The sequence below is a fragment of the Pogoniulus pusillus genome, chromosome 5, assembly GCF_015220805.1.
Source record: "Pogoniulus pusillus isolate bPogPus1 chromosome 5, bPogPus1.pri, whole genome shotgun sequence".
Taxonomy (NCBI): Eukaryota; Metazoa; Chordata; class Aves; order Piciformes; family Lybiidae; genus Pogoniulus; species Pogoniulus pusillus.
This window is the reverse complement of record NC_087268.1, coordinates 26,803,337-26,831,230: the sequence shown is the minus strand read 5'-3', so window position 1 is coordinate 26,831,230 and position 27,894 is coordinate 26,803,337. Positions and strand designations below refer to the sequence as shown.

Sequence of the window (27,894 nt, the reverse complement as noted above, 5' to 3'; positions counted from 1 at the left end):
TTGGCCCTTGTATCTCCTGCTCCTATAAAATTCAGAGCTATAGGTCTGGCATTAAGCAGATTTCATGATTATTTTTTTTTTAAATCAATCAAATCCATTCCCTCACCAAAAAACCCCAATTGATCACTACAAACTACATCACTGCCTACACACAAGTCAAACATAAGTTCAGAGTTAGTAGTTGTGGCACACATAATATTATTTAAAAAAGGGAAAGAATTCAACACACACAGTAAGTTTTAACACCCCAGCCTCCCGTAGCACTCTGAACTCTCTGGGAACCAGATAAACTCATTAATCTGTGAGAAAACTATACCGAGGAAATTACTTCTGCCATGTTAGTCTGCCAGCCAGCTTCAGCTTTCAGTGCTGATAAATGCTAGAGCCAGCGCTGTAGCTGAGAACAGAAGGAAAGACCTGCTCTCCTTCAGCAACAGTGACTCAAAAGAGTAAGTGCTCCAAAGCCACTTGATCTGGAGACAGATGAAGCCAGCCATCCTGCACTCTCCATAAGAATGTCTGTGTGACTAGCTAATTGTTCCACTTGGGTAAAATAAGAACACTAAGCCACTTACCTGGACAACAAAAATTCTCTGGAGCTAATTTTTTTAACTTGGTACAGCATTATGATGATAGTTTTATGATGTCTCCATGGGATAAGAGACTAAAATTTGTACAGTTCTTTAGAACGTAGAAAACATCAGGGAAGAGTATTTATGCTTTCAGGCTCAATTGCACTTTTGATGGGCTAGGACTGTCTCTTTTTCTCTTGGACAATAACAGACTGATGCAGTAACACAGTGGGATTTATCTTTCAGCAAACCAAACAAGATAGATAACAAACTTGTAACAAAGGAAAGTTTTGTGTCATTTCATTAAAACATAAAAGAAGCAAAAACATTTATGGGCATCAACCATGCCCATTACACCATATCACAATTAAAATTAATAGATTTCCCTTCATATTCAACCTTTAATTGCAAAAACTCAGGTTTCTTAGAGTATTTTGTTGGGGTTTTGGAGATTTTTTGTTGTTGCTTGTTTTGTTTTTTCCTTCTTCTTCCACTTTTAAATACAAAGAGAATTCCACCAAATGTTTGCACCATTCTTGGAAAAGGCCTCCTGTACTTCCTACACAGCTTCCATGTCATCAGTGCACTACTAACACCATTTCAAGGCATTCTGTTGTTCTGGCCAGAAGAAACAAATGATTCACAACTGTAGGCAAAGTTGTAGTACCTTTCATCCAGAACACCTGGATAAGATTGGCTGCAAAGAGATGCGTGTGACCTTCAATCAATCAAACTCATCACTGACTGAACAGAGCTAGTCATTAAGTGTCATGTTTCTTCTGTTATTTAGGGAGAACTGAAGTGTTTTGGTAACAAATGCAGTCCTGGTGAGGCTCCATTTTTTCTGGATGGCATCTGGTAGCGCACTTTCTTCCAGAATCTGGTACTTGCTGAGTAAGACCTTTCTGAGAAGTCCCCTTTCCATCGGATAGCCCCATGCTTTTGCTTAACATATTTGATTGATTCTGGCATGGTTGCATAGTCTTGTATTTTTTCAAGTTCAATGAGAATTACTTTAATGCCATCTTGAATAAGAGCATTATACATAGCTAGCTGCTTTTCAGACACATCTTCTAGAATATTGCAAGAGGAGGGTTCTGGAACTAAAATGATTATCACTCTTCTACTTTGACGGATTTTTTCATCAGCAGTGCTGATCACAGCTGTTGGAAACAAAACAAACCAAACAAACAATAACAATCACACAAAATGCTGCATCTGGTTCATTCATTGTTTGATATTCCTGCCAACATGCTTCACCTCATGTACAGGGACAGGAAAAGGGCATGCAAGTCATTACAGTGGGTTAGCCAAGTAAAGCAACAGTTTGACCCCACCAGACTCTTGTTCTACATGAACAGAGAAGAGCTACCTTATCTCACTAATGGCATTTTATTACCATCTTAGGTGCAATTTCAAAGAAAAAAAACCAAGTTGCAAACCCACAGACCTAGATAAAACTATAACATTTCTTCTTTAACAGCTTCTTCTGCTATATTTTTGGTGCTGTAACAGATTTTTGTTACATGTAGATGGAATCCTTCCTTCCACGGCATTCCAGACAATTAATTCTAAACCAGCAAAATATGGTAAACACCACACACAAGTCATATGGGCTAACCCTGAAAACAGACTACTGCCTTTTTTTCCAAGCTGGAAAAATAAAGCAGCACTTTAGATTCTACTTCTCAGGGAATTCTTTCCTCTTAAGCCATTGCCTAAAGCCTCCAGATATAAGAAAGTGATCCACAAACCTCCCCACATCAGTTCTTCCACACTCTTTTTTTTTTTGCTTTCTCCCAAACCAATTTTTTTATTTGAGGCCTACTCTGCAAATTTATTCTGTTTCAGCACTATCTTTTCAAAGTCATGAGACCAGGAAAGATACAGAAGGCTTACATCATTTCACCTCACATAAACAGTTAGTGGGACAGACTTGCAATTTTCATTGTCAGATGCAAAAAAAATAATTTTATGCACATATGCATGCAGAGGAAACCTCCACAAGGATTTTACAGCCTTGCAAGTCAGGCAATGGTTTGCAAGAACTTTCACTAGGGACAAGTAGTCTTCAACACTGTGCTAGTTTGAAGCAGGCTAGAATGTTTTGGTGAAAAAAGAACTAGAGCATAGGCTGTGAAATGAAAACAATGGTGATGTCTACTTCCCCTCAGAGTCTTGCTGAAGAAGAAAGTAAACATTAGATAACACTCTCACCATTTTTTGGCACTCTCGGGCTGGGCTCAGACTGAGCTGCATCTCCCTAACCTCACCTGCCACTCACCTTTGCTTCTTAACCTCTTGGCTGAAACTCTATTCTTCTTTAGGGCTGGGGTAAGGTGGAGAGGGGTAGGGGGAAGGTGCAGGGGTGGTTGAGAGCCCCTCCTGGGGACTCAGGTTTCTGGGAGGGGAGTTGTGCTTCTGTATTACCATTTACCTTGTATATTTCTGTCTATAACTGTATATACTGTAAATATCTGCTTGTATATTGTGCTAGCTGTAAATAAATAGCTTCATTCATATTTCCAGAGCCAGCTGAGACTAGTCTGGGTACCTTCTAAAGTGTGGGGGGGCGGGGAACACCCAAACCATCACAAACACAGTTCATTGTTCCTGACAACTTAGTGTTGTTCTGTATGTTTTTTTTTTTCCACCTGTAAAATCTAAGATCTGTCCCACTGGTTTGATAGTAATTCTCAAAGCAGACGAAGTAGAGCAGTCACCCTGTCAAATGGCATCTCAAAGCAATGGGCTCCTTTAACACTACTCACAAGACATACTTTTTCAAGTTTTCTGCCATTAGTCATCATTCTTCAGACAGCTTACCTTCTCCCGGTAAATCATCCCTCCCAAATATGAAGAGGTTATATCCACACTGCCTTTCTAAGACCTCTGGCAGTATCTTCAGAGCAAAAATATCTGATGAATACAGGCAGCTCTCTTTGTTCTTTGGATACAGAACATAGGCATCATAGATCTTCCCATCTGAAACTGAAGAATAAGCAATAGAAGTGATAGAAAGAACAGATTCTAAAGACACAAAAGCAAGCAAGCAAACAAACAAAAGAGTCTCTAAACTCCATTTTCCTCCCACTTGTACCATTGGTGTAGGCCCTATTCTTGGAAAGTCGCTGATTTTTCATACACTTTTGTTACCTGAACTAATTTTAAACATCCTAAAAACATTATTCTTTCAAAATTCTGAGGAAGATGAAGCACACTTCACAGGGTTAACTTACTGCTTTGCAAGGGAAGGTGAAGGCTCATTACAACAGACAGCACTGTTAAACAAACATACCTTTTTCACTCAGGAAAGGACGGCAGGAGTCCCGATACCAAAGCACGATATCAACTTTGAAAATCTTGTAGATAAAGAGAGTAAAAAATACTAAAAATACAAAAGAAACTCCTCCTCCAATTAAGTAACCCTGAATGTTCCAAGCTGCAGAACAGTGAAATAAAAAGAGAGAAGACATAGAAAACACAGTTACACACTAGAACCAAAGAAAGATAAAAGAGGCAGTAAAATTCTTAGTCATTAAATCATTATTTCTTTGAAGGAAATAAATAGTAATATCAAAAGATTTTCATGTGTGAGTTCTGCAGATAGTCTTATTTGACATACCTACTCTCCTCTTGCAGTGAAATCACCTTAGCAGTTTTACAAAGAAGGCTACTCTTCAGCCAAAATACTGACATCTATTGCACTATAGCACTGAGAATTCTTGCACAGAGTTCCATCAATCAGAAAGCAAGAAAACCAGGTGGGGAGGTGATTTAATGACCATGCTTTTCTCCCCAGACCAAGACCATCCAGGCTTCCACTGTCTCTAGCCTCTTTGAAGATCTATCATTGAACCTACTTATCTGTTGTCTTAATAGATTTGTTGTTCTTAAAACAAACACCCTCCACAAACTCAATTTTTTACTTCATACATATTACAGAATGTCTGAGGATTTTTAAATATACCTTGACAATCTTTATGAAGAACTTACAGCTGAATAACAAGTTAGAGCTCAGATCCACTTTCAGTCAATTACTTGTTTACAATGTGGCCAGTTAAAAGCAAATTTGAGAGGAGCACTTGTTCAAGTATTGGCTCACCCTTGACATAGCCAGCTCAATACTAGGTCAATAGACTAGAGGCTCTTCTACAACTATGTTTAAAAAAAAGGCACTTACAATATCTTGTGATTTGCTTTTATGTGTATCTGGTTTTAAAAAGAACTGATTTGAGTTTATAAAGCCAACTTTACCTTCAAGTTAATCTACTAAAATTTCATGCTAATCAGCAAGAGGTTAAACTTATCCTTGTCCCTGAACCAGAACACTGGGATCCCCAGCAAGTGCAGCATGCTGCCTGTCAGCATGCATGAGCTTATCTACTTTACTGCCTTATGGTAGTGAACACAGCACATGCACCGGTAGTATAAACTCGACAGCTTTCCTATGCAATTTATTTCATTCCTTCACTACCATCGTTATATAGTAGGAGAAACTCTAACAAACAGGTTTTGGGGTGTTTTTCTTTCATCTGGTAACTGAGCCCATTATTGCTTAGTGAAGGAAAGGACAACCAGGTCCACATATATATTCATGTTATTCTGACAGTCTTTTCTATACTTAAATATTTCCCCAACTTCTTTAAAAGAACTTGCTATTTTCACTGGTCTTCAATCTCCTTTGATCCACATTTAAGTAGAAATGTATAAGAAAGCAGAATATTCCACTCAGGTCTCATATTTACTTCAGTTAAAATCAAGTATTTTACTAATATATCCTAAAACACTGAATGACAGAAGACAAAGCAAATGAAATGTGTTATTTCCTTTAATTTTGCTAAGAATATGACCCCAACAAAATTGAAAAAAAAGGAATTAAGCTGCATTGCCTACTTTTCACAGTGGTCTGTCACATAGTTCTAGCTCTAAGTAGGGGGCTGTCAAACTGTGAAATATACATCATCAAGATGAGATCTCTTACCTGGGTGTTCCAATTTGATGTAGGCTGTAAACTGTTGAGACTCATATATGAAATGACAGAAAAACTTGTGAGCATAATCCTTCACTTCCACTTTTGAAATGTTAAATTTTGTTCCAGATACAGCAAGTCCATGAGGCAATGCCTCTCTGTCATTAAAAAAAAAGGGTAAAGAGGAAGTATCTACAGAGAAACTTAAGTACCAGTGTTTAATATGGGAGAGATACACCTATCCACACATATAAGAACATTAATTTTTTGACCTCTATAAACCTAAGAATCCAGTGAAGCACAGTAACTATCACCCCTGTAGCATACAGTTTCATGACCAGAGGTGACTTGGAGTTTTCCATATACATTGGATGGTTGGTTGTTATTTTGCTGGGTGGGACAGAGTACACCATTAGCAGTTTTGCAGACAGTACAAAACTTAAAGGGATGGCTGATACACCAGATGTTCATGCTGCCATCCAAAGGTACCTTGACAGGATGGAGAAATGAATTGACCTAAGAGGAACCTTATGAAGTTCAAAGGGAAAAAGTAAATCCTGCACACCAGGAAGAATACTCAATTCCCAGGCATCTTGGATTGCATTAAGAGCACTGCCAGCAGGTTGAGTGAGATGATCCCTCCCCTTTACTCAGCATTGGTCACACGTGGAGCAGCAGGACCAGTTCTGGTCTCCACACAACACTGATCTCTGGATTTACTGAAGCAAGTACAGTGCAGAGCTGTGAAAATTACTAAGGCAACTGTTATACAAGAGAGCAGGGACTGTTCAGTTTGGAAAAGGGTCAGGGGCTTGGGGTAGAAGGTGAATCTTATCAGTGTGCATCAATACCCAATGGGAGATCATGGAGAAAGAGGAAGCCAGGCTCCATTTGGCAGCGCCCACTGACAGGACAAGAGCACAAACTGAAGCACTTTCCCATCTGAAATCCCACCTGAACACTTTATTTTTACTGTCATACTGGTCAAGCACTGGAACAGGCTGGCCAGAGAAGTTATGAAGTTTCAACCTCTGGAGATACATAAAACCCAGCTGGATACAGCCCTCAGCAACCTGCTCTGCATGTGCTTTCGCAGGGATGTTGGACAGGACAGTCTCAATAGGACCCTTACAAGCTAAACGATTTTGTGAATGAGAGGCTATTGAAAACACTATTAACTAATAATCTAAATGTCAAGAAAAACACTTTCTAGGATTCTTTATACTGGTGATGAAGCAGAGCCCTTACTGTGCATACTATCAGATTAACTCCCTGAGCCTCTACTATCCACGGTCAGTGGAGACAACCAACTCAGGAAATAATGACGAACACAACTCACAAAGTCTGGGTGGCTCTGGTGTCAAATGACAACAAACATGGAGACACTGCCTTTATGTCAGACATCTATTGCCACAAGAAATCTGGGGATATAATATGGTGTCCTTCTAAACACCATCCTGTTCTAAGGTATATTTACAAGCATGAGGTGGGAGGGGCAGCAGTAGGTAATTATCTACAAACTGGCATCCTACCCTATAAGAATCTATAGATCAGCACATCCTGAAGAACAAGTTGCTATTTTATATATATAGTAATTGCCAGCAATGTCTGTCATGGGATGCCAATACAAACCTCATCATCAGGATTACATAGGAACATATACATCAATAAACCTTACAAAATTGTTTCACAAAAGCATTATAAAAGCCTATATATGAGTACTTCATTACACTGATATCAAATACAGATGTATTTATAATAAAATATTTTGGGTTTGTTTTGTTTTTTTAAACCAAGAAGTAAGAATATAATGTACTTGATACAGATTTCTAATCAGAACTTGACTAGTAGTCAGCTTCACAGTGAATTCACTGCAAATTACTGCAGATTATTTCACCTACAAATGCATTTACAAATCAGCATATAAGGATACTTACTCATAAAACTGTTCCCTGTAGGTTCTATCAAAATCATCAACATCTCCATCATTAACTTGCCAGAATGGAATCAAGCCATTTATGCCACTTGATATATTACATTCCATAACTACATGAGAGCCTACAGGAAAACACAAGTAAATAGAGCAATTCAGGGTCTTGTAACAGAAACAGGATTAGGTGATTGGGGAAGAGCTGGGATATTAAAAAAAAACACCACTTACCTTATGAAGAGACCTTAAAACTCATCCATTCATAATCTGCATTTGTGTGTCTCTGATCTGAACATAATTTCTACCCTAATGTAGCTGTCTAAATTTTATGTCTACATGTAAGCTAGATGTCTAAGATAGAAATGGAGTTCAGTTCTGCTGAAGTCCAATCACACTAAAGTAGACATCCGAACCTTATCAACTGCATGGTTCTCCAAATTCCACGGACAGATCTCCAGGGCTCAAATCAGTTGCATGTACTCGTGCACCTGTGATATCTGAGCTGTTCTCCAGCATCAAAAGCATCTGAAATGGAACTGGCAGACTGGAGCTTCAGCTCTCCAAGACACCTGCACCGCCAGAGTAGCCAAAATAGCACATCCACATGTAGACAACTGAACTGAGTCCCTATTGATAATGGCATGAATTAAGGATCCTAGCTCATATGCAGATGGCCACATGTAGACAGCTACACCCTGAAACTGAATCCCATTCTTAGTAAATACATATATCTTTATTCCAGATCAGAGTCTTTTGGCCCACACTGTCCTCTGGGATGGTGTCTGACTATTCTCACACTGTGCTCCAAGAGCAAGCTCACCTGCCACTCAGTTCCTTTGCCACCAAGAGTCCAGATCTTACAGAATGCCTCATCATTATTAAGAAAGCAAGCCAAGTTGCAGAATATATTTATTGGCAATGTACCTCAGAGAGCTCCATTTACAGGAAGGTAAGCAGCTTTCTCGGAGTCCTTTTCTTGTGTATTTTACGCATGGAAGTTATGATTTGATAGAAGGTGGGCTCTCAATTCACCTATGTAAAGATCTCAGTGTTTAGTTTTCCTAGAACCACATCAGATCTAGATCCTACTACCAAGGGATAGTCTCTATCAAAAGTATGGAATAAACTTTTAGCTCACATTCAAAGCAGTTATTTGAATGAGAAATCACAGATGCTCCCCAGTGTCCTCCCTCATGCCCTTCCAACACAATGCTGATTTTTTTTCTAAAGATGTTGTTTAATGCATTGCACAGCTCTTTGAAAGGAAGAAAGCCCCTCAAGTGTTCCATGCCCTCCATTTCCATACATTCAGGCATGCACTTTTAAGCTTCTACTTAACCTTTCTCTGCCCTTTTCATTCAGAAAGCAAGCAGGTGTTTCCAGATTCATGCAGGTGCTTCTGGGTTCTGCCCCACAGGCAAGCATTCCATAGGAGCAAAGACTGTATTTTTTTTTCAGCATTGCATTAAAGATGCAGAAATAGAATATTAGTTTTTGAATGGCAGTGCCTTAAAAAAAAACGACAAAACACCCACACACACCCCCCAACAAAACAAGAAAACTCCACAAACCCAAAAATATCCCAACCAGACAAGAACACTAAAACTTCAATGTCCTTTAAGGTGTCCCCCTGTAGTAGGGAATCATTTGTAATTCAGTAGACACAATAAATCCACTTTGAAGGGGGAGGCATTGTGTGTGACTGCTTTCTTAATGACTCTTAATAGGGCTGTCAAGGTTTGTTCATCTTAGCTGATCTAAGGCATCTGATAATTCATCAGCAACTTTTAATTACTGTAGGGTCCAAGTCATAACAAATATGGACCAATGCAGTTCTAAAATAAGGAGTCTAAGCAAGTTGTCACATAGCATATCTTAGCACAGGCTGAGAGGCATAGGCATCCCCTGGACTAATAATTGCTCAATTATCTATTTTCTCAGCACATGTAATCAAGGATTAAGAAAACCCTACTGGATGTCTTTGATTTTTTGAAGAGCCCTTTCAGGTCCTGTGCACATTGGACTACTTCTTAGTAGTGATTGCATTAGTAATTCTGAATTAAATAGGAAGTCATAATTTATTATCAGTCACAACTAGGGAAGAGACTTAATATGATATTTTAATGGGTGGGAGGTGCAGTACAGGGGAGCTCCTCCATAATTTCACTTCATTTCTTCTGCAGTTACAAAGAAAAAGTATTTTTTACACAACAATTAGGGTTATGTAATGTTAAACTACTGTTTAATTTGGTGAACAAATTTCCTGATTACTTGAAGAGCACAAATAGGGCTTTTCAGGCATGTAATTGTAATGAAACTAGAGAAGGTGCAATCACCGGAAAAGAAACTGCTGTTGAGCCATTTCAGAGTATTGCCAAAAAGAGTTAAATAACCATCTGAAGACTTCAGAATTGTAAGTCTAGAAAGTAATGCTGTTTCTATGAGATTCGCAGTATCCCCACTGTTTGAAACAAAGCCTTCTAGACTTTGGAGGAACATAACTTTTATTAAAGCTCATTCATTATTGCAGTCAAAATCTAAGAAAAAACAACTCCAATCAAACAAGCAAAACCACAAAACCCACCAGTGTTGCAGTGTTGTTTGCTTCAGTTTAATACTATACAGCTAAAGTTAGAATTTGGGCCAGAAAAAAATGTTTCACGTGATGTGAAAAGAAACATGAAGCCTTGGCATGAGAAAAGAACACCTGATACACATAGTGTTCATAAGCAAAATGTCAGAAAAAGCAGCAGCAAAAGTAGCTGTTGTAGGTGGGACTACGATCAGTGTGACAAGCATAAGAAAAATCCACAATCTCCAGTCTCAGCTCCCATGCACTGCCAGAGCTCCAACACAGCCTTTCCCCAATGATCTAATAATCCTTCCTCAAAAGATTACAAAACACCTTAGACTCTGTACTACAAAATTCTAGTCAAGAGCCAATTGCACTTCTCCAAAACCAGCCTAGGCCTTTTTTAATCAAATAGTTAAAGTTTCACTAAGATAAAAAAAGAAATCACCACCTAAAACTACAGTCCAACTGTCCAAGCATTTCAAAACCTCATTCCTCTGGACTACAGCAGTAGAATTATGTCCAATATATGAGGCAATCTAAATATGCATAGGTTTGCTTAAGAAGAGATTTGCATACCATATACTTGGCCCATAGGATCACAGAATTATTGAAGTTAGAAGGGACTTTCCAGCTCAAAGCAGGGCAGCTCTGAGGTCATAGCTAGATGCTCAGAGTTTTATCCAGTCTAATTCCAAAACATCCAAGGACAGAAACTACACAACTTCTCTGGGTAGCCTGCTGCACTGCCTAGCTGTCCCCTCTGGAAAAAAAAGTCATTCCTTTTATCTAGAATCTCTTATTTACAAAATTTCCAAGATAAACAAAACTTGGGATGTCCATCAACTAGAAGCTTGCTGTTTCATAAAAGATCAGTATTGGAAACCTTTTAATACCCTAAAATAAGGAGTGAAACCTAGATTTGGACAGGAGACACAGGAAACATACAAGAGGAAGAAAAACTACTGAACATACATATTATGTTAACATATTTCCAAAGATCTCTCAAGACAGACACTTCAGAGTGGGACAGAGAACAGATGGCAATAATAAGAAAATAAAAACACATCCCACCCAACACTGTTGGTCAAGAGACTCCAATCTTAGGCAGAGAAATATTTTGCCTGCAAGTACTTGCAGGAATCATGTTCTATCATTTGTCTTCCAGATATCCTTGACCCACATGCCTATCTCCCTTGCTGACGCCAGTGGAACTGTTTGCCTGCCATTTCAGAACGACCAGCTTATTTGTTTTATTGAATGCTAATGATTTCTAAACTAGTTACTACTTACCAAGCTCTACTTCAATTGTGTTGTTCTTTGGATAAATAAACTCTGGTCTTATCTTCAGTGGTCGTTCTAAACAGAAGCAAACACATACAAAAAATCTTCAGGCAAGAAGCATTTCACAACTTACTTCAACTGACATTCTTACAACGTCTTATTGTTTGGTACTATTGTAGTGCCATACTTACTATCAAACTCCTAACAGAAAATCTCACAGAATTCATTATCCAAACTATTCTGTTTTAGCTTCCAAGTTAACAAAAGGCTTTAGCTCACCTTACAAGTACTTTTTAAATATCCTCCAAAATTTACTGGCAGTCGAAATAAAAGTAATAAAAAGCCAGAAAAATAAAACCCAAAGTACGTGATTAGATTTGTCATACAGACAGATAAAGGAAGAGAAAGAAGGACTTTAATTAATGACCTCTTAGATCAGGTAAATATATTTAAGTTAAGAAAGTAAACAAGCACTGTACAAACTTGCTGCCAACAACCTACTGTTCTTGTATCCATCTACCTAAACTCATAATTTTTATTTTAACCTAAAGAAAAACATAACAAACAAAAAAGCCAAACAAACAAAAAAAGGAGACTCTATCTCCAGTCAGCTTTTCTGACAGAACTACTATCATGGCACTGATCAGGTCATCATCAATAAATTGACAGTACTGGGAGAGTGAAACAGCCATTTGCAAGTCCTGTGTACAGAAAAGCAAAGCCAAGTGCCAATAGTAAGCCAATCCTCTCCAGATGAAGATATATTAATTCCATGATTGATACAGCTTGTTACATCTCCTGTCTAGGAAGCTTTGTGAGCAAGTTCACCAAAAGGGAGAGAAGCAGGTGTTTTGCTGTGATGACTTTAGCAAAAAATTAATTTTTCTTTAAAAAATATTTTTAAAAATTAAAAATCTTTAACAAAAAACAGCCCACACATGCACCCCAGTAACCACCACTTCCCTCTAATTCTCATTCTGAACACCACTTTTCTCACTTCCCCATGAGAATTCTCCCTCAGAAGCAATGCTTGAGTGTAGCAACATATATTACTATATTATAATTGTATATTTAGCAAAACAAAAAAATAATTACAGACAATTTGCAAATACAAGTTCACAAAACTGAAAAGTAACATGCCAAATGGCTTACAGTCTCTGAATACAAACATTTGCAGCAGAGCCAAGAATCATAGAATCAACCAGTTTGGAAGAGACCTCCAAGATCATCCAGTCCAACCTAGCACCCAACCCTATTCAGTTAACTAGACCATGGCACCAAGTGCCTCAGCCAGGCTTTTCTTGAACACCTCCAGGGACAGCAACTCCACCACCTCCCTGGGCAGCCCATTCCAATGCCAATCACTCTCTCTGGGAAGAACTTCCTCCTAACATCCAGCCTATACCTACCCCGGTACAACTTGAGACTGTGTCCCCTTGTCCTGTTGCTGGTTGCCTGGGGAATAACCTGGAAGCACTCACCTTTAACCTCCAGACTGATGGTTCGTGAAACATTGTATTGTTTTCCCATGTACGTGTACACCTTGCGACAGGTGTAGTTTCCTCTGTCTTGTACACTGACATTGCGAATCAGGACAGCAGTTTCACCCTCGGCCAAAAGAAGTCGTCTGTCTTTGAGAAATCCAGATTTACACTCCTAAATAGATCAGAAGTACCTGTGATTTAAGGAAACTAATCATCTGACAATTTATTAAGTTACTGAGCTTCAGTGATTATTAAAATGTGTTCCAAATACTTGGGTTTGGTTTTTTTTAAGCCACAATGTGGGTTCTTATCCTAGCATCTCTACGCTCTTAACATGAAGCCTGGTGGTATCTTGCTGCATTTGCACTTCTTAAAAATCACTGCAGTCAATCCAGCTAAGTCTTCAAATGCTGTGGGGCTTAGTTTGCTGCCTTCATTTAATAGGTCTCATTTATATGAGACCTGCTGTATCAGTGCTTTGTGCTATTGGGTGCATTACCATTTCTGTGGCAGTGCAAACACATGGAAAAAAACTCCTTTTCCTGAACACAGAATGAGTGCAGTACTTCTTAATCTCAAAAGAGGATTTATAGGCACAGCATCCAGGTTACTTTACATGTACAGGCCCATGTAGCTACAGCACCAACAGCATCAAAGTGAAGAGCTGAACTACTATAGAATTTTACCTTAACAAAGACAAAAGGCTTAGTGACAGAGTATTTTGGCAAAATCAGAGCAAATAGGCATAAGAATACCACACTGTGATCAGCAGGTAAGTCTAATACTCAGCAAAACTGAAATCACCATGCAGAGCCTTACATTTAAGGAAACTAGCTTTTAAATACAAGTTTTTTTTAATGTACTATCTACACAAAATAATGTAAGGATAAACTAGATTTTCACAAACCAACACACCAAAACATGGGTTTTATCCTGAAAAAATCTGCATTCCATAAGTGGACAACCACCTTATGCCTCCCCAAGAGCACAGGAAGATAAGTGCCTTGCTCCAAATGTAAAGATAATAAACCTTCCCTTCCAAAAGCTGCTTTTCACAGCTACATCACAACACATTTTAAATAGATTGTTTCATATCTCCTACATCTGAAATACATGTGCACAATACCTTATACCAGTGTACTTCAGGCTGATTATTATCTTCATCTTTAAAATGGTCTAGGTCAGGGCATGTAATCTTTCCGGTGTTTGTGCTCGTCACTTTTTGTTCGAACTTCATTTTTCCATTAAAACACAAACCATTATCATTCTTAAAAACTGTTAAACTTATCGTTCTTTTGTCAGAATGGTTAAGGCTCCTGTAATTAGAACAGCAGACAAGTCAGGTCATTAACAAAAAGTTTCCTTGCTTCTGGCAAGTCAGAAAGTTTACAGAGGGACTTCAGCATCTCCACCCACTTTGTCTCTAATACACCTGTTACAGTCCCCTTAAATGCTACCTTCAGTTCCTCATTCCCCTTTTTGGACCAAAAGATGGGGATAAGCTTTGACTTTGTATTGTGAGCAGAAGTGGGATCTGCTCTGGAAGCACCAGAGGGGATGCCAGGATTTCTCCAAGCTGGAGCTCCCAGCACCAACCTAGCCTTGCCATTTTCAGCACTGTTTCCCAACACACTGCTGTGCAGAGTAACCCAAAATACATGTGCACTGTAACACTTTCACTGCCAAATGAACAGGAGAAGAGAGGTTCATCTCAGCAGAGACAGGCCTATCAAGAAGAACAGACTGTAACTCTCATCAGACGAGACAAAATAATCTAAGAATGGTTTAGCTTGGAAGGGACATTCAAGATCATCTAGTTCCAACCTCTCTGCCATGGGCATGTGTGGATGGATTTCTTGCTAACAGAGGACATGAACTGATAAAAAAATGAGCAACCCATGCTGCAGAGTGTCCTTGAATTCATCCTGCAGGCAGGGACTGAGATGGTGAATAACAGCCCCCCACATGCAGCTGCAGGAGGCAGGGTCTGCCAGCTGCAGGAAGCTTACCCTACAGGTTGTTTATATAAGTTAACCTATCTGCACCTCACACAACCTTAAGCCAATCTGTACCTTCCATATGTACCAATCTCAAACTAAGTTAGCTATGCATGCCTCTTCCAAGTTGGCATATAACTCACTGTTACAAGGAAATAAACGGAGAACAATCATCTAACCATGTTGGTGTTCAGGATAGTTACTCTGGCAGGTGCAATGCCAGCAGTCAAGGACACCTTCCAATAGCCCATGTTGCTCAAGGCCTCATCCAACCTGGCATTGAACACTGCCAGGGAGGGAGCATCCACAGCCTCCCTGGGCAACCTGTTTCATCATCTTCACTCTGAAGTATTTCTTCCCAATACTCAGTCTAAATCTCCCCTCTTCCTGCTTATCTCACTAAGATTCCTTATAAAAAGTCCCTCCTCAGCTTTCTTTTAGGACCCCTTTAGGTACTGGAACACCACTTAGAGACCTTCTACGACTCTATGAAGAAGGAAGGCTTCATATATTCAGGATAAATTGCAAATTTCTAAGTGCAAAGAGCAAATTCTATAAAATAAGTACATGTTTTTATGGACCATCCATGACATGAAGTCAGAGCTCACAGTTCAGTTTATAAAATTCTGCTAGTTTGAAGCAGGCTACAATGTTTTGGTGAGAAGAACTAGATTACAGGCTGTGGAAAGAAAACAATGGTGATATCTACTTCACTCATAGGCTTACTGAGATGTATAAAAACGTAAGTCAAAACATAGATTACACACTCAGCATCACTCTCACTCGGGCTGCTGGCTGAGCTGCATCTCTCTAACCTTACCCTCCATTTAGGACTAATACACTTTGCTTCCTAACCCCCTGGCTGAACCTCTATTCTTCCTTGGGACTGGGGTAGGAGGAAGGTGCAGGGGTGATTGAGAGCCCCTCCTGGGGACTCAGGTTTCTGGGAGGGGAGTTGTGTTTCTGTATTACCTTTTACCTTGTATATTTCTGTATATAACTGTACATACTGTAAATATCTGCTTGTATATTGTGCTAGCTGTAGATAATGAGCTTCATTCATATTTCCAGAGCCAGCTGAGTCTAGTCTGGGTGATTTCTGAAGTGGGGGGGGGGGGGGCGTGGAGCACCCAAACCATCACAAAAATACACTTCAATAAGTACAATTTAAGCTAAGAAAAATAGCATCAACAACCAGTCAAAACTAAGAATCTCAGTGGAAAAAATTGTGATGTTCATAGAATCATAAAGGTTGGAAAAGATCTCTAAAGTTATCAACTCCAACTATCCAACCCAACACCACCATGGCCATTAAACCATGTCCTGAAGTGCCATGTCTATGCATTTTTTTGTACTCATGGTACCTTTTAGAGCTAAAACAGAAACAAAATAAAAATAACTATGTCTTCAAAGACAATGAGGATTTTCCATAGGTGACTCTGACTACAAGTCTTTCATGCAGCTACCCTCATACATTCAAACAGAAATCATTCTAGGCCTAAGGAGATGAAATATAGATTAAAATGATTTCTCTTTCTCAAAATGCATACATATAAAGGCAAATGTCTATATATTTAATAATCTAAACCTAGTATTTATCTAAATTTGGTATCTTGTCCTACACTTACTGAAATGCAAGACTAAAGCCACCAGGAAAGAAGAGAGAAAACTGCAATACTCTTGAGTTGTAAATCCAGAAGATGGACAACATCAGGTGTCTCATGTAGTTATTTTCAATGTGCTTTTCATCTCACTAAATGGGAAAAAGTCTCTGTTAAAGGAAATAGGAGGAAACTTCATCCCTGTAACAGCTCATCCTGCTACTTACCAGGGAATGAAAGTATTCAAATTAAAAAGGTCATGAAAATATTTTTGTAGAACTAGAAATCAGGTTCTAAAACTAGAAGAAATGTACCAAAAATGAATTGTCATCACTGTGAACCTTGCTCTACATTTATCGGTGTATCCAAATGGAGGACTAAAGAAACAACAACAGAAAAATGAAACATGGGGGTAAAAATGCATAGACATAAGCTTGGTGTTATTGATTCATAGTGACTCAGGAAAATTATTTTTCCAAATTTCCATATTGGTAACAATTGGGAAATTCTCTTTGAACTGCTGTATGCAGTATATAGAATCACATTATCCAGACACAAGAATTTATATTCTTTGATAGAATTTTTTGACTCAGGCACGATTTACCACTCTCTTTAATATTTATAGGTCAGTACGTATAAAATCTACTCAGGTATTTACATTATTTATATCTGATGGAAAGTGAGATATAGTAATTTGTCAACTGTATGATTTACTCTACAACTTAAAATGACAGTGTGTTTTCTAAATAATAGCACATGTCAAAAGTGACCACTGGCTCAGTTTCTAAATCAGTAAGTACTACAATGGCCACAAACTTCTTAAATCTGAGACTTTAAAACTGCTTAATGAATTGAGAGTGCAGGGAGATAAGGGTTCAGAAGGCACTCTCCGTGGATGACTTCAAAAACCACACTCTGTGTCACCCTTTTACTTATAATCATCTACTGATGTTCAAAGTATAATCATAGAATCAACCAGGTTGGAAGAGATCTCCAAGATCATCCAGTCCAACCTATCACCCAGCCCTGTCCAATCACAACTAGATCATGGCACCAAATGCCCTATCCAGTCTTTTCTTGAACACAGCGACTCCACCACGTCCCTGGGCAGCCCAGTCCAACAGCAAATCACTCTTTCTGTGAAGAATTTCCTCCTAACATCCAGCCTATACCTCCCCCAGCACAACTTGAGATTGTGTCCCCTTGTTCTGTTGCTGGTTGCCTGGAAGAAGAGACCAACTCCCACCTGGCTACAGTGTCCCTTCGGGTAGTAGTAGACAGCAATGAGGTCACTCCTGAGCCTCCTCTTCTCCAGGCTAAACAACCCCAGCTCCCTCAGCCTCTCCTCATGGGGCTTGTGTTCCAGGACTCTCACCAGCTTTGTCACCCCTCTCTGGACATGTTCCAGGTAAAGGATAAACTAGATTTTTGATTAATGACTATCAAGATGTAATATCAGTGTGAAACCACTTCACATCAAGAGCTCACAAGAATCTGTGGTACAGTAGCTGTGCAGAGAAGAGATAACACTAGAAATCAGAAGCCTACACCAGAAGTAAAAGAATACTCTCTATTAATTAATTCCTGAACTCTTAATTTCTCAGTGCTATGCTAAGAAAGAAGTTTTCAGAAGAGTGAGCTACTTGTTTGACAGTCCTTTCAACTTCTATGTACTGCCCCTTGACAAGCACTGTAAGGTTTAAGTGACTGATGCACAAAATGTAGCTTATGGTTAACATAACTAAACTTCAGCAAGTTTCTTTGTCCTGCTGGCATTACACAAGCTAGGGTTGTGAGGTGCCCAGAGGAACACGTCACACAGCTAGAGTAATTAGAAACACAGCAGGGAAGACTACAATTTAAATTCTTTCACTGAGTAGTTTTGAAACTACTGTATTTCTTCTGACTTCCAATTTTAGCTTCATTAAGCGACACTGAAGTAGGAAGGTGCAAAGGCCTGCAACCTGTGCCTACACTGGAAGTTTTTGCTTTTACATATTACTACTTTTACAAATTAAACCCCTTCAGCATAACTGGTGTTCTATATGTACAGCAGAACACATAACTACACACCACTAAACCCAAATTTTGGAACACCTGAAAAGCCTGTATTGACTACTGCCATGTACTGTGGCAGGATCATGAAGAAAAGAACAACTTTGGTGTGAACCACATAGTGAATTTCAGCCATTATAACTAAGATTCGACCATCTGAAATAGTGAAGTCCAGTGCACTAATCTGAGCTGTAAATATGGCAGCAGTTTTAATATACCCAAAAGGTGAATAGAATCTATTCCTTCTCTCTGTGCATTCACATGTTTTAAGCAGCTCTGGGAACGCATTCCTTTCACCATCTCTAAAGACGCCTAGTACACTGCTTTTGCTCTTCACGTGCATTCTCATTTTTAAACTAGGAACATTTAGCAATGCTTTAAAGTAAAACATAAGAAACAGTCTGGCTGTTCATTTGCAAATTTCTAAAAGTATTCCCCAAAAGTTGCTAAGTCTGTAGGTGCTGAATCTACATATGCAGCATGCAGAGTTTGCTCCCCTTGATTTTTTTCACAGTATCACAGTATCACCAAGGTTGGAAGAGACCTCACAGATCATCAAGTCCAACCCTTTACCACAGAGCTCAAGGCTAGACCATGGCACCAAGTGCCACGTCCAATCCTGCCTTGAACAGCTCCAGGGATGGCGACTCCACCACCTCCCCGGGCAGCCCATTCCAGTGTCCAATGACTCTCTCAGTGAAGAACTTTCTCCTCACCTCAAGCCTGAATTTCCCCTGGCGCAGCCTGAGGCTGTGTCCTCTCGTTCTGGCGCTGGCCACCTGAGAGAAGAGAGCAACCTCCTCCTGGCTACAACCTCCCCTCAGGTAGTTGTAGACAGCAATAAGGTCACCCCTGAGCCTCCTCTTCTCCAGGCTAAACAATACCAGCTCCCTCAGCCTCTCCTCATAGGGCTTGTGCTCAAAGCCTCTCACCAGCCTCATCGCCCTTCTCTGGACACACTCAAGCATCTCAATGTCCTTCCTAAACTGGGGGGCCCAGAACTGAACACAGTACTCAAGGTGTGGTCTAACCAGTGCAGAGTACAGGGGCAGAATGACCTCCCTGCTCCTGCTGACCACACCATTCCTGATGCAGGCCAGTATGCCACTCTTCCATTTAACCAAATCCAATGAAGAAACCAAAGCATCCTCCTCATCTGTCAGCATTAAACACCAGTTTGAACACAGGAAAAGCTGAAGCAGTTAAGACTTTCTCTGTGACCTTCACTTCATCCAAAGCAAACAACCAAAAACAAACAGAACACCCACAGAGATGACTGTTAATATTGTTGTGCTTTAAGACAGAGAGTGTTCTGCATGAGCCAGTTCATGTGTGAAAATAAAAAATAAAAGGCAGTGTGCAAAAAAAAAGGCATGGCCAAAACAGTTCTTTTAACTAATCTAAGCTCTCCACCTAAACAAGAAAATTCTATACACTCAAGTTTCATTAATATATTATCAATCAGGTTGTTTCCCTCCTGTCTCTCCCCCTTACCTTACAACACATTCATAAAGCCCAGAATCTTCCAAGGTCGCAGGAATAAACCAAAGCAAGTCCTCTCGCTGATGGATCCTGGAGTCTCTCTCTGCGGTTACTGGCGTAGCACTACCATTTTTATACCATGTCAGTTTGCAATCAAAGCAACGTTCTGCCGATGTAATTATTGGGCAACTAATAGCTATAGGTTCTTCAACAAGGACAAAGTAATCACAAATAGCACATTCTTTTGCTATACAAAAAAAAAAAGAAGAAGAAGAAAGTCAGTGTCTTTAATCTGCAGGCTTTTGGTTTAGAAGCACTAATATCAACTCCAAATTACACAGTATTAGAAAATAAAATCTCTAACAATTTACCATTAGAAGATGGCAAGGCTAATCTATTGCTTGTTTACCACCTTCTAGCTGAGGATCTGAACCACACCTGCTGTGATCTGAAGTCACAATTTCTCTCTATCAAGGCAGACAGTGACAAGCATCTATTAAGTTCAATAGCTTCAGTGCAAACAAAGGTTTGAGAAGATACATGGAATTCACCAAGAAGCATGAGCTTCACAACTCACCTGTTGCATCCTTGCTAATTAAGCATGCTAGTACTTTTGCATAATTACCAGATCCTTAATGTAGATACTATCTACAAACAGCATGGTGCAAAGCAGAGCATTGCAGAGATCCTCACAGTACTCTGCCCATTACTACTACGAGAAAATAGTTTTTGACCTGAAGCACAGAATAGCATGGTATGAGATAAAGACCAGAAGGCTCTGAACCAACACATCCAGACTTCCTTTGCATCATGAGAGAAATGTTATTCAATTAAGAAGTCTTGACTATAATGTATTACTTCTTACTGCACTTAGCAATTTCTGTCATCTTTATGTAGAAGACCTTTTAAAGTACGAACATCGAAGGTGAGCATAACCATAATTTTTATCATTACAGCTGTGTAACAAGTTGACAAGATACAATCATGTTGGCCTAGCAAGCAGTTTTTTAAAACATCAGCCAAAACAATACCACAGAAAGAAGCACAGATATTGCAAGAATTTATCAAGACCTCAAATCTACAAGCAAAAACTACTGGAAGAACACCAGTTTAGCACAAATAGAGCAGGTCACATAGCTATTAAGCAGATTTTAAAAGCTTCCTAACTTTTGCATGTGTGTGCAACACTCAATTCCTATGAAACCACAAAACATCTGACTGAATCAACTTTACATATCTTGATGAATGACTACATAAACAAAGCTAATGTATTCCATTTCAAAAGAAAAAGTCTTGTATAATCTTTGCAGTCTCAACACCTTCCCATCACCTTAAAGATTTCCAAGAAGGTCTCTGCAGAGCTTGAACTAATGCAGACATTTATATTAAGACTGCATATGCCAAGAGCAGGAAGACAAGCATCATTATTTATGTCATCTTAAATTTTATTGAAAAATTAGATCTACCATAAAAAATATTATTAATGTCAAAGGAAACCAATCCTTACTGCTTTCTTGACTAGAGCTACATCACATCTCCTAAAGATTGCATTCAACAGCTGAAGACAATGTCTTTCAGCTTTCACCACAGGAATCAGGGAAAGGCTAAGTCTCAGTACCCTGAATTTATGTGGCTAAGATTTAAACATATTTATGTCAATTTATCTATTCCATTCCCCAGGCAACTTCAATCCAAAAAGAGGTATCCAGCATATCCTCAATATGCTGAAGCAAAAACAAGCACTAAATTTATTATTTGGTCTCAGTAAGTCTTTTCTACCAAATACATACAACTTTCTTTTGTAGGTTTGGGGTTTCTTTAAATGGTCGTTTCAGCAACGTATTTAACTTACCAGTACTGAACAGAGGTATCAGTAGAGTGAGATGACCAATAAGTAAATATGTAGATGTCATCTTTTGCTGAAAAAAAAAAATGTTTCCATTAATGTGACAACAGTGTTCAAGCTGCACTGTCCTTTGCGCCCTGCATTACTTCTTTAAAGAAAATAAAAATCAGTATAAGTATTAGTCATCCTGGGGAAGTCAAAACTCAGGCTTTGAAGATTTCAGATACATGAATACTTGGCCTCCATAGAAGACTGCCCAGTTTTCAGCTTTCTACTGAATTTTATTCCAACTTTTGCTTGGAATAACTCTTGCATAAAGTAAAATTTTCTTTTGACAGCAAAGTCAAGCCAAAAGAACCTAAACCTAATTCTCTAGTTCAGACAAGCTTTACTAGCATACAATGATTTAAGCTATACTGTGGAAATCAGAAACAATGCTTGATTAAGCCACTCCTCTTTCCACATGTTTACAAGAGACACAATAATCACAGAGATGTATGAGGTTTCATTCTTTGAGACATTCTTGTACAGGTGAGGCAGTACTGCTTTTAAGAGCAGGTGAACTTGTAGTTCTTTGCAGCAAGACACACTAACTTCAGCATGATCTGACACTTCAATTGGTGTCCGAAGTCAAACAGGTAGAAAACACAGATATTACAAACTGTTATGTCCAGCCATAAAGCATTCAAGGATTGTCATTCCACTTCACACCTCAAGTCTTCTTCGCAGCTTTCTCTGACACAGGCACAACAAGTGGCTTTCATGAAACCTCTAAATCCTAATCAAGTCTTTCTGCCCTCTTAGATGTGCCTGCTTTTTCTTGGCAGAATGTCTTCAGAGGCCCTAAGGTCTGCACTTAGTTGTCCAGCATTCCCCGAGATAAACTACACGTGGCCTTGTCTTACATTTACAAACAACACAGTTCACTTTAGTGGCAAATAAGTCACGCTAGATCCTTTCTTTTGAAACATTTCAAATGCAGAAGTGTTGAGATAGTAGGAAGGGAAACCATAGTCCATTCAGTTTCCTTGTGCATATTTTTCCTGTAACTTGCCAATCAGCTGATCATCATTCCTGGAGTTACAGTTTACTTGTAAAAAGTACAGAAGGGGAATGCAGAAGGGATTTAACAAAACATACAGCTTGAACAGTAGCATACATACACAAAACCAAATTTTCTAGAAACACCTAAATATAAAAGCAAAAGCCTCCTTTTGCCTACATTAAAAAGCCTACTTAAAATGAGAAGTGCAATAACAAAACCTGCTGTAAAGATTGATCAAGAATTCTAGCAGAGCCCTTTGGAAAGCTAATTTAATGTCAAAACCAAGATAACATTACACAGGTGTCAAAAAAGCAACAAAACCAGACGTAAGTAGCCACTTTCTAAGACAGATTTAACCATCAAAAGGAAACAAGGAATAATTAAATTTAGGGCAAGATAAAAATAATTAAGCAAACTACCAGGTTAACATTTACATTTTGCACCCATGACTGGTCTCTAGTACCAAAGGTTGATATCTTTCCAATACTTCTGCTAAAGCTCAACTTTTAAAACTTCCTATTCATTCAAGTTTCACACCCACACACCCCTTCAAAGGAGTAAAGCTTAAAACTCTAGAAAGGAGGAAAGAAACCTCTAGCTTTTGTAGTTGCAATACCTCAAAATATATGGAGCATTTCTATTCTGGTCAGTATGGTTTTGAGTAACCATACAAGACTCGTTCATTTTTTTCTTAAGCAGAGCATACAGAGAAATGCTACCCAAAATCCACAAATGAGAAACAGCAACCTTTGCTTAAAAAGCAAACGCTTGTTTACACACCTAACAACTTACACACCCAACAGCTTGTTCCTGTCCTCCATCCCAGCCTTAGCAATACGAAATGCCCCTGGCATAAAACCACAAAAGTTCAAATCCTATTTATGCAGAGGGAATGGCAAATTCACTGATGACACTGCCTACATGGTTAGCTTGGAAAACTGTTTCTGCTCAAAGTTTGCTAAGCTTAAAGAAAAAAATGTGTATGAAGTCTTTTAAGAAATAAAGGAAAAATCCAACAAATAAACAAAACCCCACACTACCAATCATGTCTGCGGTTCATGCTGTTAAAATAAAAAAGGACTGATTTCAAAGTTATTTTTCTAATATTTATCTTCTCATAGTTAAAATATAACTTACTACTGCTCCTTCAAATTTTTATAATTACCATCTTGAAAACAAAACCAGAAAACATGCGGATCTAACTCAAGATTATGACATTTTGGTCTTTGCAGGATGTCTGTCTTCACAGAATTTGCCCTTTCACTTGCCTTAAGCATGCCACCAGCTTTAAAAGCCATAGAACAGATCTAGACATACATTTGGTCCCTTAGTCTGCAGGCAGTGGAATTAGCAAACCCATCCTTCAGGAAGCTGTGCAAAACACTTAACTATGCTCTCCGAATTTTGTCTCAAATTTTTCATACATAGACATGACAGATCCTTGCAAGGTCAACACAATGAGACAGGGCTCACAACAGTAGCTTAGAAAGCTTCCAAGCCCCTCAATTGTTTATCAGCACATCACTGTTAATTTGAGTTTCAAAATTATCATTCTCTAGGTCTTTAAATTGGAAAGGCATGGATTTGATGGATGGACCACTCAACAGACAAGAAATTGGCTGGACAGTCAGACTTAATTGCTGTCAACAATTCAGTGTCCAAGAGGAGACTACTAACAAGTGGAATCCTCCAGTCCAGAGGAAAAAAGCCTCCAGGGAGATGTTACAGTAGTCTTTCAATACTTTAAAGGGAAGTACGGGAAAGATGGCTTGCAACTTTTTATCAGGGAGCATAGCAATGCAAAAAGGGGCAATAGTTTAAAACTGTAAGAGTTTAGTGTAGATAGGTGTGCTAGTTTGAGCCTAGCTGGGATATTTTAGTGAGAGGAATTAAATTATAGGCTGTGGAAAGGAAGCAATGGTGATGTCTGCTTCACTCACAGGCTTGCCGAGATGTATAAAAACAAGAACACAAACACAGACAGAGTTTGCTCTCTGGCTTTGGGCTGCACTTTTCTCTCTCTAACATGCCATCTGTGTGACTAATCTTTCTGCTTTTTAACTCCCCTGACTGACTCTCCAAACTCACCTTGAATGTAAGGCAAAGTCTGGGATAAGGTAGAAAAGAAGTGGAAGGGTGGTTGGGAGCCCCTCCTGGGGACTCTGATTTCTGTGAGGGGTGTTGTGTTTCTGTGTTACTTTTTTAACTTGTCTATTTCTGTCTCCAGCTGTATATATTGTAAATATCTGCTTGTATATTATGCTAAGCTGTAAATATAAAACTTCATTCTAATTTCAAGATCAGCTGAGTCTAGTTTGGGTGATTTTCTTAAGGGGGGGGGGGAAGGCAGGTAACACCCAAACCATCACATCTTTTTTTTTTTTTTTGGTGCCCAATGTAGACAGATATTAGATACTAGGATTCTTTACTGTGAGGGTGGTGAGACACTGGAATAGGTTGCCCAGGGAGGCTATAGATGCCCCCTCCCTGGAAGTGTTCAAAACCAGGTAGGTGTGGCTTTTAGCTACCTGGTCTAGGTAGTAAGGAGGTTAGAACTAAACAATCTTTAATGTGTCTTCCAACCCAAACCATTCTATAATTCTATGACCCTTCGAAGCAAGGGCAAACAACAGAACCTCAGCCATACAGAAGATGACATATGATTCAAAAACACCTCATTATCATCTCTGCAAACAAAATAAGAGCATAAAGTGCCCCAGTTCAGTGTCATACTTATATGAAAGAAGCATTTAAGTAAAACTTCAATGTAGTTTAATTTAAATGGGGGGATGGGAGGTGGACAACCAATCCATATATGCCCACTTGTTGCATAGAATAGAAACAGGACAAGATTCAACCCAGCACAACAACTCGCATAGCTCACACATTGCCCCTCATTGTGCCTACTCCTGTCAACAGGTGTAAGCTGTCAACAGGTGTAAGCCATAAAAAGCTGCCTACCACGGTTAAACCACAAAAGCAAAGCAAGATAAAAATCTCTAAACATCTGTATCTTGTTTCCAGTCTACCACTTTCCTGAGGTCCCAAGTTTCCTGCCTAACATGTTCAATATATAAACAAATTGCAGCTGACCATTTCACAAGGGCATGCATCAACACTGATTCACAGAAAAACTACACACAAGCATCCTCTAAAAGTAGATCTGGTTATCCACTGTGGTATTCTGACACCAAAGTGATGACCACGAGTTTTAGCCCTTAAATGCCACCTTTCTAGACAAGTCTGTAAGCTGCAGGACTACGGAAAAGTCATTTTAAGGAAAACCCATTTTCCAAAGCATTCTGTTGAAGCTACATCATAATGAAGTCACAGAAAACACAAAAGAAAAACAACATTCATAAAGAAGCCTGCAATAGTTAAATTTTCATAAGATTAACTCTAGTTCAACTTTGCAACAAAGTACTAACCGTTCCAAACCGGAATGAAGTGTTTGTTACAGGTACTGCCCCAACTTCCAGCAAAACACAGAAGGGAAAAGAAAAAAATAACTAGCCATTACTGGTTGATTCTAGTACAGTGAAGAGCTACCTATCTACCCACCTCTACCTCAGGCCAAAACCACCCTGAAAGGAAAGATCCATACTCATATGAAGGGAAAACATTACCTCTTTTCAGCATCAAATGGAGGGAGCTCATTTCGCAGTCAGCTCTTTGAAGACTTTTCTGTCATTTCAAATCCTGACGCCTGTTAATATAAAAGTAAAGCATACTTTAGTGTAGAGTATTTCTTAAGTCTGAAGTAAGTTACCACTTTTCCACTAGTATTTTGAAAATGTGGTTAAGAGACGTTTAAAAGGACCAGAAGGGCTCACACAAATAAAACTGTATGTATCAAAAATACAGTGATGCAAAGTATTACAAAAATTAAGGTATCGGTCAGTGGGGGAGGGGGGAAGGTGGTGAGGGTGGGCAAGGGTGGTAGAGAGGAAGGGGGAGTGATAATCTTGTTAACAAAAAAAAAAAAAAAGTATAGGGATTTCTCATTTAAGAATTAATTTTAAATACCGGGATTAAGAACTATGTGTTATAAACCAGGTTTTGTGCAAGAGTTTTAAGTCAATTTCTCAGCTTTTACAGCACTGCAATTTCGAAATGCACATGAAAGGTGAGCACGTCCATTTAGCAACAGACCAAGTCGAACAAGCAAGCTGAAAAATAAAACACATCCAGCATTTTCGTCAAGGCCCTGATGAAAACTCCCCAAACGTAAGATCTGCTGCTGCTGCTGGAAACCTCGATTCAGCCCAGTCGCGTTTAAGCGACAGCTCACTCGTACCAAGCTGTCGGACCCGCTCCCCGCTGTATTTAATGCTGCTGGTATTTCTGCACACAGCTCTTTCACCCAAAGCCTTGCTCTTGTGGCCATACAAGCAGTCAAAAAAGAAGCTCATGTTCGATCACGATTAGGCAATAAATAGTTTTTGTAGAGTTTTACTAAGCCAAGAAGAATTATGCCAAGTTTTATCCGGCTTCCTGTTACAAGTACCTTAAAAAATGCACAAGAGTTTGAGGACTCCAAGCTTTCATTTTTATGCCACACTTCCTACCTAGGTTTTCTCGTCGCGACACACAACGAGAAATAAGACACAGCCGCAAAATAAAAAACTCCTTCCGAGGAATTTGGTGCCAGAGAGGCTGGAAAAGGAGCAGCTCCAGGCAGAGGCAGCGGGACTCCGCAGACACACCGCGCATCGAAGCAAGTGGCCTCAAACACGTCTCAACAGAAACCGAGGGGTTTGGAGTTGTACTTTTAGAATCCATTGACGCTGCAGTCTACCTGTCGAGAAGCTGATCCTCATCTCCGCCGCAACCCGTCCACACCCTGACACGAATCTCTCACCACTTTCCCCCTCCCCATGCTGCCTCGAACAGGAGCCAAAGGAGCCACGGACGGGCGGGTGACACAGAAAAAGCCCAGCCGCACCCCCCGCCTCAGCCGAACATTTCGCTGCCCTCCCCGTCACGCTGCCGACGCTGGAAGTCAAGTCGAGCCGAGCCGCAGGAGAGTAAGGCGGCTGGCCCCACACGTCCCA

At 39.5% G+C, this 27,894-nt stretch overlaps 1 protein-coding gene across 1 annotated transcript; it reads right to left on the bottom strand.

Moving 5' to 3' along the window:
• Positions 1-1,010: 1,010 nt before the first annotated feature.
• LOC135175464 (interleukin-1 receptor type 1-like) lies at positions 1,011-27,709 on the bottom strand. The gene is made up of 12 exons (XM_064143609.1): positions 27,639-27,709; positions 26,467-26,546; positions 21,802-21,868; positions 19,962-20,196; positions 13,941-14,130; positions 12,812-12,986; positions 11,340-11,405; positions 7,482-7,602; positions 5,557-5,702; positions 3,871-4,014; positions 3,399-3,563; positions 1,011-1,735 (listed from the first exon to the last, which is right to left on the bottom strand). The coding sequence occupies exons 3-12, from the start codon at positions 21,860-21,862 to the stop codon at positions 1,359-1,361; spliced, it is 1,680 nt and encodes a 559-aa protein (XP_063999679.1). The 5' UTR covers positions 21,863-21,868; positions 26,467-26,546; positions 27,639-27,709; the 3' UTR covers positions 1,011-1,358.
• Between the last annotated feature and the right edge of the window lie 185 nt (positions 27,710-27,894).

What these genes read in the sequence shown, in the direction of transcription:
- LOC135175464 (XM_064143609.1), bottom strand. Translation starts at nt 21,862, where the DNA reads ATGACATCTACATATTTACTTATTGGTCATCTCACTCTACTGATACCT. An exon ending in CACAATTGAAGTAGAGCTTG is followed by an intron (nt 7,603 to 11,339) that starts GTAAGTAGTAAC and finishes GTTTTCCTGTAG; the next exon opens with GCTCTCATGTAGTTATGGAA. An exon ending in TACAGGGAACAGTTTTATGA is followed by an intron (nt 5,703 to 7,481) that starts GTAAGTATCCTT and finishes TTTTAATGACAG; the next exon opens with AGAGGCATTGCCTCATGGAC.